Source organism: Giraffa tippelskirchi, chromosome 7 (genome assembly GCF_054371585.1).
Source record: "Giraffa tippelskirchi isolate mGirTip1 chromosome 7, T2T-mGirTip1v1.2.pri, whole genome shotgun sequence".
Classification (NCBI taxonomy): domain Eukaryota; kingdom Metazoa; phylum Chordata; class Mammalia; order Artiodactyla; family Giraffidae; genus Giraffa; species Giraffa tippelskirchi.
This window is the reverse complement of record NC_137281.1, coordinates 69,537,041-69,551,265: the sequence shown is the minus strand read 5'-3', so window position 1 is coordinate 69,551,265 and position 14,225 is coordinate 69,537,041. Positions and strand designations below refer to the sequence as shown.

At 37.0% G+C, this 14,225-nt stretch overlaps 1 protein-coding gene across 2 annotated transcripts in view; it reads right to left on the bottom strand.

The window, feature by feature from the left end:
• YTHDC2 (YTH N6-methyladenosine RNA binding protein C2) overlaps nucleotides 1-12,174 on the bottom strand; it is a 68,093-nt gene extending 55,919 nt beyond the window's left edge. For both annotated transcript variants that reach the window (XM_081505753.1, XM_081505754.1), the window contains exons 1-5: nucleotides 11,783-12,174; nucleotides 10,156-10,246; nucleotides 3,685-3,881; nucleotides 1,888-2,087; nucleotides 573-739 (exon numbers count right to left, since the gene is read on the bottom strand). In XM_081505753.1, coding sequence (XP_081361879.1) covers nucleotides 573-739; nucleotides 1,888-2,087; nucleotides 3,685-3,881; nucleotides 10,156-10,246; nucleotides 11,783-11,966 — 839 coding nt within the window. In that variant the 5' untranslated portion in view covers nucleotides 11,967-12,174. The remainder of the gene's footprint in view (nucleotides 1-572; nucleotides 740-1,887; nucleotides 2,088-3,684; nucleotides 3,882-10,155; nucleotides 10,247-11,782) is intronic.
• Nucleotides 12,175-14,225: the final 2,051 nt, after the last annotated feature.

Genomic DNA, 14,225 nt, shown 5'->3' with positions numbered 1-14,225 from the left:
GCGACCCCATGGACTATAGCCTATCAGGCTTCTCCGTGCATGGGATTTTCCAGGCCAGAATACTGGAGTGGATTGTCATTTCCTTCTCCAGGGGATCTTCCCGACCCAGGGATCTTACCTGGGTCTCCTGCATTGCAGGCAGACACTTTTACCCTCTGAGCCACCAGGGAAGCACTACTAAGTACTACTAATATCAGTAGCAATAATAATAATGAATTCAGTCACTAACACTTACTGAGTGCTTACTGTAAACTTCACATCAAACCTGTGCTCTAGATGCTCTCATTAGCCACATACTACAGATGAGGAAACAAAGACTCAAAGGGCTGCTACAACCTGCACTTTATCATGAAACTATGAAACAGGATTTCTACGGCCCAAACTCTATTCAAATTATTTATTTATTCAAAACTTCAATAAGTTTAGACATGACCTCAATGTTCTGTTCATATACTTACTTGAAGCAAAATGATCACCTCATTTTTCAACTAACACATTCTCTATGTTTAGTGAAATACAAATATTTAGTCTTTTCTAAGAATGATAAAAGGTTACAGGTGAATTGTCTTTACCTGCTTTCTAAACGGATCTGATACCCAATTGTTTGACCAATCCTTTCTCTCCTCTCTGCAGCAACTCTTTCAGCCACAGCAATAGCTGCTAATCGTCTTGGTTGAGTACAAAATATACGGCAGGGAATGCCATTTTTAAAGCAATCATCTAAAAGGAACTGAGGAATCTGAAACAAATTTTAAAGTACTATAAGATGACATAATTGTATATCCAGAAAATCCATGTCAACTGAAAAATCATTAGAACTAAAAAAGTTATGTAATATGTTCAAACATAAAAAAAAAACTTTCATGTTAACTGCTAATAATCAGCTAGAAAATGTAATTTTAAAAGATTTTGTTCACAATAGAAACTAAAACACTTAAAAGCAAAAGTATAAAGAAACAGTTAAGGTTTACATGAAAACAATTATAAAACACTACTGAAAAACATAAAAGACAGGAATATTCTAAAAAAATATGACAAATTCCTGGGCAGGAATAATCAATACTGCAAAAATGTCAATTCTCCCCAAAATATCCTATGAAGTCAATGAAATAAAATTCTGTTGGAATCTTTTAAATAGTGAAAAGTATAAAGAAATCAGAAATATCCTAATAGCAGGACTGTAAACACTCTTCTATAATTAAATTCAAACAGGTCAAAAAGATTTAAAATATAAGGTAAAAGTCTTGCCAATCCCTACCATTACCAACAGTCCTCTCCACAAAAGTAACTACTGTTAAGTTTCTTATAAACTCTTTTGGGGGAAAAATATGTCTATACAACTTAAAATATTTGTGTATATAAATAGGTTTTTATTCACATAGTCATTATTATACTTAATGTTTGCAATCTGCTGATGTCACTTAACAACATATCAGATCTACCTAATCCATTTTAACAGCTGCACATTCCATCTAATGGATGTGCTATAATTTAACAATTATGATTACATATAAAGTAATGTCCAAGTTTTTTAGGTTTGTTATTATTGTTGTTGCTTGCTATAAAGAACACTGTAGTGAGTATCTATCCTGAAATACTTTTGCAAAGACAAAAATATGCTGAGTCAAAGAGTACAGAAATTTAATTTTCATAAAAATGATCAATCAGCCCTTCAAAACAATTTATACTTTTATCGAAAGAGCAGAAGATGCTGTTTTCTCAATACCTATGCAAATGTTGGATTTCATGAATTTTTAAATTTCAGCCAAACTAGTAGTTTAAAAACTATAATTATGTTTACTTTGTATATGTAGTATAAATTTGATGCAAAGCTATCAGATGAAGTAAAATATTTTTTCTTCCATAAACAACAAAGTAGAAACAAACCTGTGTAGTCTTTCCAGATCCAGTTTCTCCTACAATCAAAACTACTTTATTTTCCTTAATTATTTTAACAATTTCCTCTTGTTTTTCAAACACTGGCAGAGATTGTCTGAAAGAATCAAATTCAGATTCTCCTCTTTTTACTGGAATCTGAGGTATGCCGTTGTTGAGTCGCCCACTTGTCTTGCTCATTTCCCGATTTTCTTTGAAAATGAATAAGAGAACAAAAAAAAAATTTATGGTCAACAATACAGTTAAAAACATAAGTAAGTAATTAATACCTTCTAAGTGTTTCTTCTCTACTCAGTCAACATAAAGTTAGCAAGCAATGCCTCAGCTGCTTTACTCCTACACAATATTCTTAGAGAACATTTTACACATTTTGATATCAATTAGAAGGCAAATTTCTCAGAAGTATTCCTAGTGTACAATGTTTCAAAATAAACAAAAATCATTAAAAATAAAAAACAATTTTGATATCCTAAAATGGTTCTCAAACTTGTTTCTATCAGTTAGAACAAAATTTTAGAGTAGGAAACAACATACATTATACTTGTAAAGTCTATTACATGCAGTATGAAAACACATTTGAAAAAGAAAAAACCCCTCTTGAAGTTAGCATGTAAGATTATGTGATCAAACAGAATAATATGTGTAAATTTAAGGTCCTAATCAATGGCACCCCACTCCAGTACTCTTGCCTGGAGAAATCCCATGGACGGAGGAGCCTGGTAGGCTACAGTCCATGCGGTCACTAAGAGTCGGACACGATTGTGCGTCTTCACTTTCACTTTTCCCTTTCATGCACTGGAGAAGGAAATGGCAACCCACTCCAGTATTCTTGCCTGGAGAATCCCAGGGACAGTGGAGCCTGGTGGGCTGCCGTCTATGGGGTCGCACAGAGTCGGACACGACTGAAGCGACTTGGCAGCTGGCAATACTTAACAAATCTCCTAATTGTGTATTTTAGCCAACATCTATACTTAAGCAGATAGGAATAAAAAAGGCATGATGTGTTTTATATTCTTCACATAACTTGAAATATTTTTGTGTGAATGCATTTTTACTAATAAAACTCTTTGATAGCTAGGACCATGCATTTTCTACATTCTGCAAACCTACTTCACCAATAGAAACTCTGTCACTGGAGATAATAAAAGAAATAAACTTCTCATTAGGAAAATTATTTTTCCAAACAGTAAAATTACAACTTCACTTTATAACCTAAATATATATATTTATCTATCTCTGAGGAAGTTAATATACTTAAGACTCTGTCCTATCTCTTCCCAGAAGCTGAAGCCCTATTTCAAAATTCCACTCATAGTGTATCATGGCAGCATAATATATAATAGTAAAGTCCAGACCTTGGAGTCAAACCCCAGCTCTGCAGTTTACTAGCTGATTGAGTGGCCTTGAACAAATTATTTAACTTCTCTGAGCCCAGTTTCTTCACCTGTGAAATAGGGGAAATTCTTACCTTGGAACGGTTGCCATGAGGCTCTGTATCAAGTTTACTATGCTGTCCAGCACACAATAAGTGCTCAATAAATGGTTAGCTACTACTGTAACATGTAAAAAAAAAAAAAACAAAAACCCTGTCTAACGTAATGACATGCCTTAACACTGCATTTCATTGCAAAATTTTTACAAATTCTAATCATTTCAAACAAACTTATTTACAAGGAGAAATCTTATTTAATGTTGCTTTAAAATGTTAAAAACTTTTAAATGTTAAGTGGAAAAAGAATAGTCATTCAATAAAAGGATAAACAAGGAATCTCCCCAGAAAATACATACCAGCTTCAACAGCAAACACATTTCCTCTTTCTGTTTTAGGCAGAAGTTCAGTACGCTCTTTATTGGTGACAGGAAATCTCTGAATTAGGCTCCTAACAGCATGTTTTGTATTATGAGTCAAATTACAGGTCATCATTGCATGAGCTGTTTCTGATCCATCTTTCTTCTTCACAGTTAGGTATCTATTTGCTCCCTTTCTGAATATTAATAAAAATCATTTATTTACTATATAAGTCAATTTGTTCACATATGATGTATGGCTACTTAGAAAACATGTCTCAAGCAAAACACTGAAAAAGATCAAAATGCTTTGAGATAAGATGCTGAAAATCTCCAAAAAATTCAGTAATGAGGAATTGAGTGCTAAAGCGGCCACAAGCCCATTTTCAATTAAAATTTCAAAATGCTGCAAATCCAATTTTAATCAGCAAAAAAAAGCTTACTTACCCTTAAAGTTTGTCTTAGCAGGCTTTATGGTGGATGAAACATCACCAACTAATACATGCTGGGAAATATACAGAGGGAGAAAATAAATTTGAACAACAGAATCTAAAAATGATAATGAAAATGCCATGGTGGCCCAGTTATGACAGTGATCCAGACTAATATATCCCACTGAGTGTCTTCCCAGTATGCTGGTAATGTCACACTCCCATGAAAAACCTGTTAAGAAAGCCAAGTTTAGTGGCTGAACCAAAAATTCAGCATTATTGATAAGCATTTTCAGATGTATACTGGAAAAAAAAAATCTTTCAAAGTTTCCAATTCCAGCTTTTGATTATAAGGTAATGATGATTTTTAACTGTCCTCAAGTTACTAGATTCTTCAACGAGTCCTAATTATATCTTTGATGACTTCTGTAGCTTCAAGAGTACTAAGTACAATGTCACACACAAAGGAAGTCCTCAGATGTATCTTGAATGATTTAATAATACACGTCTATAATCTAGTACAATGTAGTATTGGTAAAGAGCTCAGGCTCTGAAAGCACATGTACTTGCATTTGAATCCTACCTCTACCACTTACTAGCTGTGGGACCACAAGCAAATTATGTAACAGCTCTAAGCCTAAGATGATGATGATGATGATGATGATGATGATGATGATGATGATGATGATACCCACCTCAAAGAACTATTAAGATGATTAAGTAAGATAATGCACAAAGGGCAGTATCTGTTACTGTGCACATACTAAATATAATAAATGAAAGCAATTATTATAGCCAGGAAAAAATATCATTTCTTATACCAAAAAAGTTAACCAAAACTTTATAATAAAATTTTTACAATTTGTTAATGTATAATTTTTACAATTTGTTAACAATTTGTTATCACTTTACAAAAATGAGCAACAAAGCCACAAATACAATGAAAAGTACATGTATCATTTTTCTAATTCTCATTAGATTTAAATTTTTTTCAACAATACCTTCACTATAAAATGGCATGAAACCAAAGATTAACCTATACAGTTTTAGCTATCTTCTAAGCCTTCTAAGTCTTGATCTTCCATTTACCAAGATCTTTAATTCCTGAAAATTCCTCAATGAATTATAACCTTTCTATGCCATCATCTACTCCCGAACAAGTGCTCAGTGATGCTTAAATGATGACATAAAGATGAACTTATTAAAATTTAACCTTATCTAGAAATTTTAGTCAATTCCATGGTAAATCAGAATTATTGGATTCTAGAGATGTTCTCCGTAGTAGGTTCTTTTCCCATCAGTCACTCATTCCCCTTCTCTTCCATTTACTTCATAAAATAAGTGTGTTTATTTTATGAAGAAGGCCAGAAGTGTGCTGAAATTAGCACTGCAGCAAGAGTCAGGAGGCTTGTGTTCACCTAGTAATAATCTTTCAAGTAACGATGCGATCAAAAATATTTACTTCTCTGACACAGTAGAACCATTAATTTTAAAATCTCAAATACATCTATCAGTTCCAAGATGTTTTAATTTTCTCAAAAATCATCTCAGGAAAGTTTTCCTAGATTTTACTTTTAATTCTCTTTTATTCAATCATTCATCATATACTGAATACCTACTGTATGCCAGGCACTATGCTAGAGGCCAGGATTATAAAGTTGAGGAAAATACACCCTTTCCTCAGTAATCTTAAAAACTAAATTAACAGGTTAGATTGAAACTTTCCTAACATAGATTGCCTAATAATCACACAGAATTAATGTATAAGAATGAGCTTCCCTGGTGGCTCAGTGATAAAGAGGAGATGCAGGAGATACCACTCTGATCTCTGGGTCAGAAAGATCCCCTGGAGAAGAAAATGGCAACCCACTCCAGTATTCTTGCCTGGAAAACTCCATGGACAGAGGAGCCTGGTGAGCTACAGTTCATGGGGTTGCAAAAGACAACAAAATAATGTATAAAAATAACTCATACTAAGTAACGGGAGTACTTAGCCACTAGCATTTAAAATTTATTAAATTCAGTTTGAACACAGATGGTGGACAGAAAAATAATACCAACTTGCTAGTTTTCATGTTTTAGTAAAAAATTCTACTTGTCAATATTAGTGCTGTTCCTATACCATTCAATACCACAGTGGCACTGACATATAATTCAAAAGTTAGTGAAATTTGGCAAAATATTCACTTTGTTACTGTGCAGATGAAAACATTCTATACAGCAGTTTGTAAATTAAAACAATGAAATCTCACCATGATTTCATTCCAAGGTAACACACTACCATGAAAATCTAGTAGTCCCTTTACAAAGCCAAATTAACTAGAAACTACCTGCAAAATGTGGAAAGGATGCTAGATAAGTGAAGTTCACAAGAAGTTTTAAAAATATAGTAGCATGCAAGCCACATAGTCCATATTTAAGTATAAATGGACTGAAAGTACAGATAAGAACATTGTAACTTCTAACTTTCAAAGGGAAAAGTAATCATATGTTATAATGAAGTTCTGATATTTCAATAGCTTCTTCTTTCTAAAGAAATGATGATATAACTAATCAAATTTGATGCAATTTTAATATTAATAAATTGTGGTGACCCAAGGATGAAAGAGCAGATAAAACCAAGAAGGGCCCTGGAATGTAGGAACAGAAAAACCATACCCTTATCATCCTTCCCTCCCACACCCATGTTGTAATTATTAACAAATTTCAGGTCTTCCTGAGCAGTATAACCTGTCTCCCCTTCTACCCCATAGGGAGAAGGTATTTGCCTTACTCTTCTCCCACGCAGTATACAGGCCTCATCCAATCAGCTAATGACCTGCAAGACCCCTATTCTGCTCCTTGTGTCCTGGCTATAAAAATAGACCAAGGACCTGTTCAATGTCCATTCTCCCTTGGACCAGCCCACTGTTCTAACAGCGTCCCCCACTCTAATAAACTTTATTTCCCTCTCATTCTGTCTCATGTCTGGAAATTCTTTCCCAACCTGTGCATGGACCATGACATAAATGTTGCATTTACACAGTATGTTACTGAATAATTTACCTCAAATACAACCATACAGCTATTCTCAACTTTACAAACCTGAGAACAGTTTAAAAATCTACTGAAGAGCCAAAATCTGAAATCACTACTTAAAAGTTCTCAACCACCAAGGAATTATTGTCTCTACAAAGATACAAAGTCTTCCCTCATAGCTCAGTTGGTAAAGAACCCGCCTGCAATGCAGGAGACCCTGGTTTGATTCCCAGGTTGGGATGATCCCCTGGAGAAGGGATAGGCTACCCACTCCAGTATTCTGGCCTGGAGAATTTCATGGACTGTATAGTCCATGGGGTCACAAAGAGTTGGGCATGACTGAGCAACTTTCACTTCACTTCACAAAGATAATACACATTTGTTTAATGTCACTTCACAAAGATAATACACATTTGTTTAATGTCTAGCAAATACTTAATTTCATTTCCCTTTAATTTATACTTCCATTAGGCAGATAGAGGGGCTTCCCCAGTGGCTCAGCAGGTAAAGAATCCACCTGCAGTGCAGGAGACACAGGAGACGCCAGTTCAATCCCTAGGTCAGGAAGATCCCCTGAATAGGAAATGGCAACCCACTCCAGTATTCTTGCCTGAAAAATCCCATGGACAGAGGAGCCTGGTGGGCTACAGTCCAAAGGGTAGCAAAGAGTCAGACACCATTGAGCAACTAAGCACAGGCAGACAGATGCAAAGACCTAACTCCAAACCATTTTATCTTCAATACTGTAATACAAATTTACAAATTTATTGAAGTTTACACCACACAAATCTGTGCTTTTTAATGATTAGCTCAGAAATAATAAACCAAGTTAATTTTGCCACTAAACACAATTATTTCCATGTGATGCTCACTATGTTTGTGGCCATTTTTTTTCTTTTTGTGACTTAATGGACTATAAACAACTTAGAAATGAGCATTATCTAATATTTTTCTCTTAACTACTCATAGTTCCTAAAATATTGCTATGAATTCACCACAAACAACAAAAATTAATTAGCTAAACACTAACTATGTTTGATTGTTGGCTCTGCCACTTGCTAGCTGTGTGAACTTGGGAAAACTAATATCTCTAAGCTTGACTTGCCTCATCTGTTATATAGGAACCAGGTACTAAAAAAGTAGAACCTACCATACAAGACTGTTGTGAGGATCAAATGATAATTTACTTAAAGCACCTAGCACAATGCCTGTTACACAAGAGCACTTAATAAACGTTAGCTACTGTTACTATTATTTCTGTACCTCGGGGTTTTAATGGATTTCCAAAACTTCACTAACAGGGTTCCTCACTTCTAACCCATTTTTCTTACTTTAGCTAGGGGAAGAGAGGGGGAGTGCAGCATTCAGTCTTCTAGGGCAGAAGGTAAGGAAGGCAATAATTCAAATCTGAAAGGGAGGTCTTGTTGTAGGGTACAGCGTTCTGGTCAGGGTGAGAAAAATACTTGCATGCGTGCCTGCATATGTGCATGCTCAGTCGTTCAGTCATGTTGCACTATTGTGACTCCATGTCCCACCAGGCTCCACTGTCTAGAGGATTTCTCAGGCAAGAATACTGGAGTGGGTTGTCATTTCCTCCTCCAGGGGATCTTCCCAACCCAGGGGTCGAAACAGTGTCTCCTGTATATTCTGCACTGGCAAGCAGATTCTTTACTACTGAGCCATCTGGGAAGCCCAAGTGGATACCTATTAAGCAGCACCTTCAGCAATCACAAGATTAAAAACCTGTACTTGGAAAACCTGCTTTCATATACTTTATATCTACTCTTTCTACAAGTATTTAACAAGTTCACTTTTTAAGTTTCATTTTGTCTAACTTGGACTAAGAAGAATAGGAAACAATTTTATTCATGAACAAATTAAAGACTCAGAAAAGTGTGCTCTTAGAACTAAAACATAGTGATACCAGTTCAGGAAAAATGAAACAAATTATAAGGAGGTAAAATCTGGGGTATGGGAATACTTGACTGGAATTTCTAAGAAAACATAAGGATATAGTAAAGAACACAAAACAAATGCTATTCTAACAAGACTATTTTCACCAAAACGTGAACAGTTATTAAAAAAAAAAAATCAATTCAAAGTAAATTCAACTCTCTAAGAGGAGATGAAAAACAAAATCCAACACACATAGCTTCATTTCAAAAGAAAGGATATTAAAAAAAAAAGTGATAAAAAAAACAACTATAAATTATCACACAGTAATTCTGCAATCTGTTTTTTAAACTCATGTAGGAAGCTCAAAATAAACTGCAGGATCACAGAATCTCAACTAGCACAAAGAGATTAACTCTTTCATTTTTTACATTAAGAAAAACCTGGCATTTAAAGCTAAGGGACATGATCAAACTAAAGAATAAAGCAGTGAGAGACTGGGAGTAGAATCCAGGTTTCTTGCCCTTTCCTCCATACCTCTCAAATAGGTATAATGGAACCAAAAGCAAACAAAAACAAAAACAGACTAACTTGCTAAATTAACAAAGTTAGTTCTAGGAGATTAAAAATAAAAGATCTTTACTCAGGAGTGAACATAAGTTCCATTTTATTTAACCATTCTAATCATCAGCTTTGTGACTTGGTATGAAAGAAAACAATAAGCATGTATTCTAAAGCATACCATTACAGTACAGTAGCTCTGAAAGAGAGAAGTTCTGCTAATAATTGTATTTATTATTTTAAGGCTATCCATTCTTCAAGGAAAAAAAAAGAGTTTTGGTTTTTATACAAGAAGAAAATATCTTTCTGAATGCAATCAACTTGAACTTTTAAACCATTTTGCTAACATCTTAAAATTTACCTTCTTCTCCCACCCTCTCCCAATCAGGGAAAACAAAAAAGGGGGATAGGAAGAAAAGCAAAGAGCTGAGTTTGGTCCAAACATAAATCAGATCTTTTATATACAATATAATTAAGCATGTGAATCTAAAATGGTATTAACTATTTAGTCAAAAACATTTCTCTTTTTCAGTAAATAAGTTTTTTTAATTAAAAGTTATCAGCTTACCCTTTACTTTTAGAAACCAAACCAAGAGACTGACTCAATCGATGAATAAAGGCTCTTTCTGTACTGGTCAAAGAAGAAGGAAATTCCATTTCTATATGGAAAAAAAAACCCCACAAAGCATCATTTGCTGATAGGCAAAATTCTTTCAAGGTATTTCAGTACACATATATTTATAAAATTTGATAAAATCATATAAGCATACAATCACATTTACCATATTTTATGTGAGAAGTAGATACAGGTATACCTCAGTGAGATTGTGGGTTTGGTTCCAGACTCTTGCAATAAAGCAAATATAATAAATAATAAAATAAAATAATAAAAAATAATAAAGCATGTTATACAAATTTTTTTGGCTTCCAGGGCCTATGCTGGTTTGTTCCTGGGCGTATTTATGGTTACACTACACTGTAATCTATTAAATGTGCAATAGCACTATGTCTTAAAAAACAATGTATACACAGTAATTTAAAAATACTTTATTGATAAAATATGCTAACCATCATCTGACAACAGAGAATTGCCACAAACCTTCAACTGTTTAAAAAAGAAAAAACAACTGCAGATTTAAAAAATCTGCAAAGCACAATAAAGTGTAATAATGAGATATACCTGTACTAATTAACCACTTAATGTCTACCAGAATTCTGATATTAGTAACACTTAAACCTAAATATGATAAAGGACTCTGATGTTCACCCAAGATTACTACTCTTACTTGTGCTGAAATCTTGAGCTCCTATAAAAACTGACGAAGTTTACTATCTTAACTTACTTCTTGTTTAATTAACAAAATGCTTATTTCCTTCAATGATGAGGTATGCTCAAGAATTATGAATGCTCAGCATCAGATTCCATTCTCTTTGCCTTCAAAACTGCACAGAATTCTTATTTTACTATCTCAGACTGGATATATTGCGTATTTCTGGGGCTTCCTATCTGTTTTCTTTTCTTCTTCTTCTTTTTTTTTTTTTTTTGGACGCTTTTAATTAAGCTTACAGAGTAAGGGGGTCTTGTATTTAGACCAGCAAATCAGAATGAGCACTTAATATACACTGTACTGATCACAGGTCGGCTGCTGGTTCTGCACTGTGTGACTCAGGTAGCTTTCCAACCTTAAGAGGTGTGGAAGATGTTTTGTCTACCAGGGGCTTAACTCTTTTTTTTTTAACTGTTCAATAGAGTGATGCTTCCAGGATTTAAGCAAAGGACTACATATTGCCACTTCATTTATTTGTACGATTTCCTTCCGCTCCTCTACTTCCGTAACTCAAACTAAACCTACCTCGATTTAGAAAAAAAAAAAGCAGGGGCTAAACAATACCTAAAAGTTGTGGCAAAGCTACCGGAAGGCCTCTCCCTAGGGAAAGAAATGCGTCCTGCCTCGGAGCAACCTGATTTTTTTCGCTTTCGGACGCCACGCAAGGGTCCCGAAACTTGGCTGACCCGCAGGACTCTGCGGCTCTCCACAACCTGGGAGAGGGCGACCACTCCGGCCTCCGCCCCCGCCCGCCTCGCCTGGGCCGGGCCCCGTCTTCCCTCCCACGCGTGAGGCGGCCCCTGCCCACCGAGGGGCCGGGCTTCCGGGAGGTGGGGCAGCCGGCGGGGTCCCTGTCCGGAACCTCACCTCTCTGGTCCCCATATCGGAAGCGCTCCAGAGCGATATTGACTGCGATCTTCACCTCCTCGTCTATACGAATGTCCTTCAGCCCCTTGGCACGGCCGCCGCCCCCAGGGCAACAGGGCACGGGGCCGCCCCCGCCCCCACCGGGAGCCGGCGGCCGCGGGGAGACGCTGCTCGGCCTAGACATGGCCCTGAGGAGACGTTCTCCCCGCGATAGAGCGGCCAGGCCTGCTGGCTGACAGCCAACGAATGCGAGAGTGGGCCTCTGGGGCCCTTGCCGGGGCCGGACGGCTTCACAGGCGGCCTGCACTGCGCAGGGCTCACCAGAATGGCCTCGGTCTCCACAACAGCCGGCGAAGTGCCGGCGCCAATGAAGCTCCAGCCCGGCGGACAGCGCGGCCGTGATGACGTCACCGGAGCCGTCGCCCGTGACCTCAGCGCGCAGGCCGCCCAGGCCTGGTGGCGCTGCACGCCAGTCTCCAACTCGACACCTATCTTTTTCTCCCCATTGTCTCCGGTCTTCACCTACACCCTCAGCGAGGGGCTCTTATTCGATCGCTATGTAGTTAAATCCTTTGTTAATTCATTCAATAAGCATGTGTGGGCTCCTACTCTGTGTCCTGGATATACATTGGGAAACCAGACAGAAGGGGTTCCTGCCCTCAAGAAGTTTGCGTTCTATTGGGAGTAGTGTTGCCAGATTTAGTAAATAAAAATACAAGATGCCCCGTTTATTTGAATGTCAGATAAAGAACAAAATTTTAGTATAGGTCTTTCCCATGCAATATTTGGGAGCACACAGACTAAAGAATTCCCTGGGCTTCCCTGGTGGCTCAGACAGTAAAGAATGTACCTGGGATGCAGGGGGTTTGATTTCTGGCTTGGGAAGATACTCTGGGGAAGTGAACGACTACCCATGCAGTATTCTTCCCTATAGAATTCCGGGGACAAAGGAGCCTGGCCAGCTAGAACACAAGAGACACTAGGAGTAAAGAATTACTCAATATCTGAAGTGCAAATTCAACTGAGCGGCCGTATTTGGCAACCCTAGACGGGAAAAACAGATAATAAACAACAAAATGATTAAATGGTAGTTGTAAGTGCTTTGTGAGGTAATGGAATAGGAAGATGGACCCTTTAGTCTGCCAAGTCAAGGAAGATTATGAGAATGTCCATTTACATTTATACAGTTACACTAACACAAACCTAAACCCAGGCACACTGCTTCCACTCTGGTCTTCCTATTATCCATTCTCCAGAAAGCAACTAGAATGATCTTTTAAAAAACACATTAAAAAGATCTTGATTCTCAGTATCTTTGAGTTCCTTATCCACTGTTTCAACCAATCACTAAACCAAAAATTTTTTTTTCAATTCGGAAAATTCCAAAGAGCAAAACTTGAATTGACTATGCATTGCAACTATGTACATAGTATTTATATCCTATTAGGTATTATATGTAATTTAGAGATGATTCTAAGTATATAACAGGATGTGTATAGGTTATATGCAAATACTACTTCCATTTTAAGGGCTTCCCTGATAGCTCAAGTTGGTAAAGAATCTGCCTGCAATGCAGGTGACCCCAGTTGAATTCCTGGGTCCGGAAGATCCCCTGGAGAAGGGAAAGGCTACCCACTCCAGTATTCTGACCTGGAGAATTCCGGGACTATATAGTCCATGGGGTCACAAAGAGTCAGACACGACAGAGCGACTTTCACTCACTGCCATTTTATATAAGGGAATTGGATTTTAGTATCCTCAAGGGGTCCTGGAACCAATTCCTGCAGACAGAGAAACAACTGTACAAGCCAAGTAGGATAACATCCCTACACAAAGCACTCCTATCAGTCCCCAGTGCAACTCTAAAATACCCTAATTTCCTTACTGAGACCCTTAAGACTCTGCATGATCTGGTCTCTTCTACCTTCATAAGGCTCATCTGTGGCCATTATCATCCTCACAGTGCTCAAATGCACTGATTCCTTCCTGTCCCTTGAACACATCAAGATCATTACTATCACGGAAACTTTCCACTTGGACAGTTTCCTCCTGCACATGACACTCTCCCTCCCAATACTTCATATGGATGCCTCTTTCTCATCACTAAAGCCAGGATTCCATCCCTTACCTAGATAGGCTCTCCCACAGTAATCCATTATCATTTACTATTGTTTCAAATTAGTTTATTTATATATTTATTATTTTCTCTTCCCACTACAACATAAGACTTTTAAGAGCAGGAACCTTATTTATCTTGTTTGTCGATATTTCATCAGCAGCAAAAACTGTATGGTCATACAGTAAATATTTATTGATTTTCCATAATATATAACAGAATCTGTAATTAAGATTTGTCTTCTCTATCCTCTACAAGTTTTCTTCATAATTCTTGGAACCCTAATCAATTGGTTGATTAGGCAGGGGTTGGCAGTGGCCTGCTGCA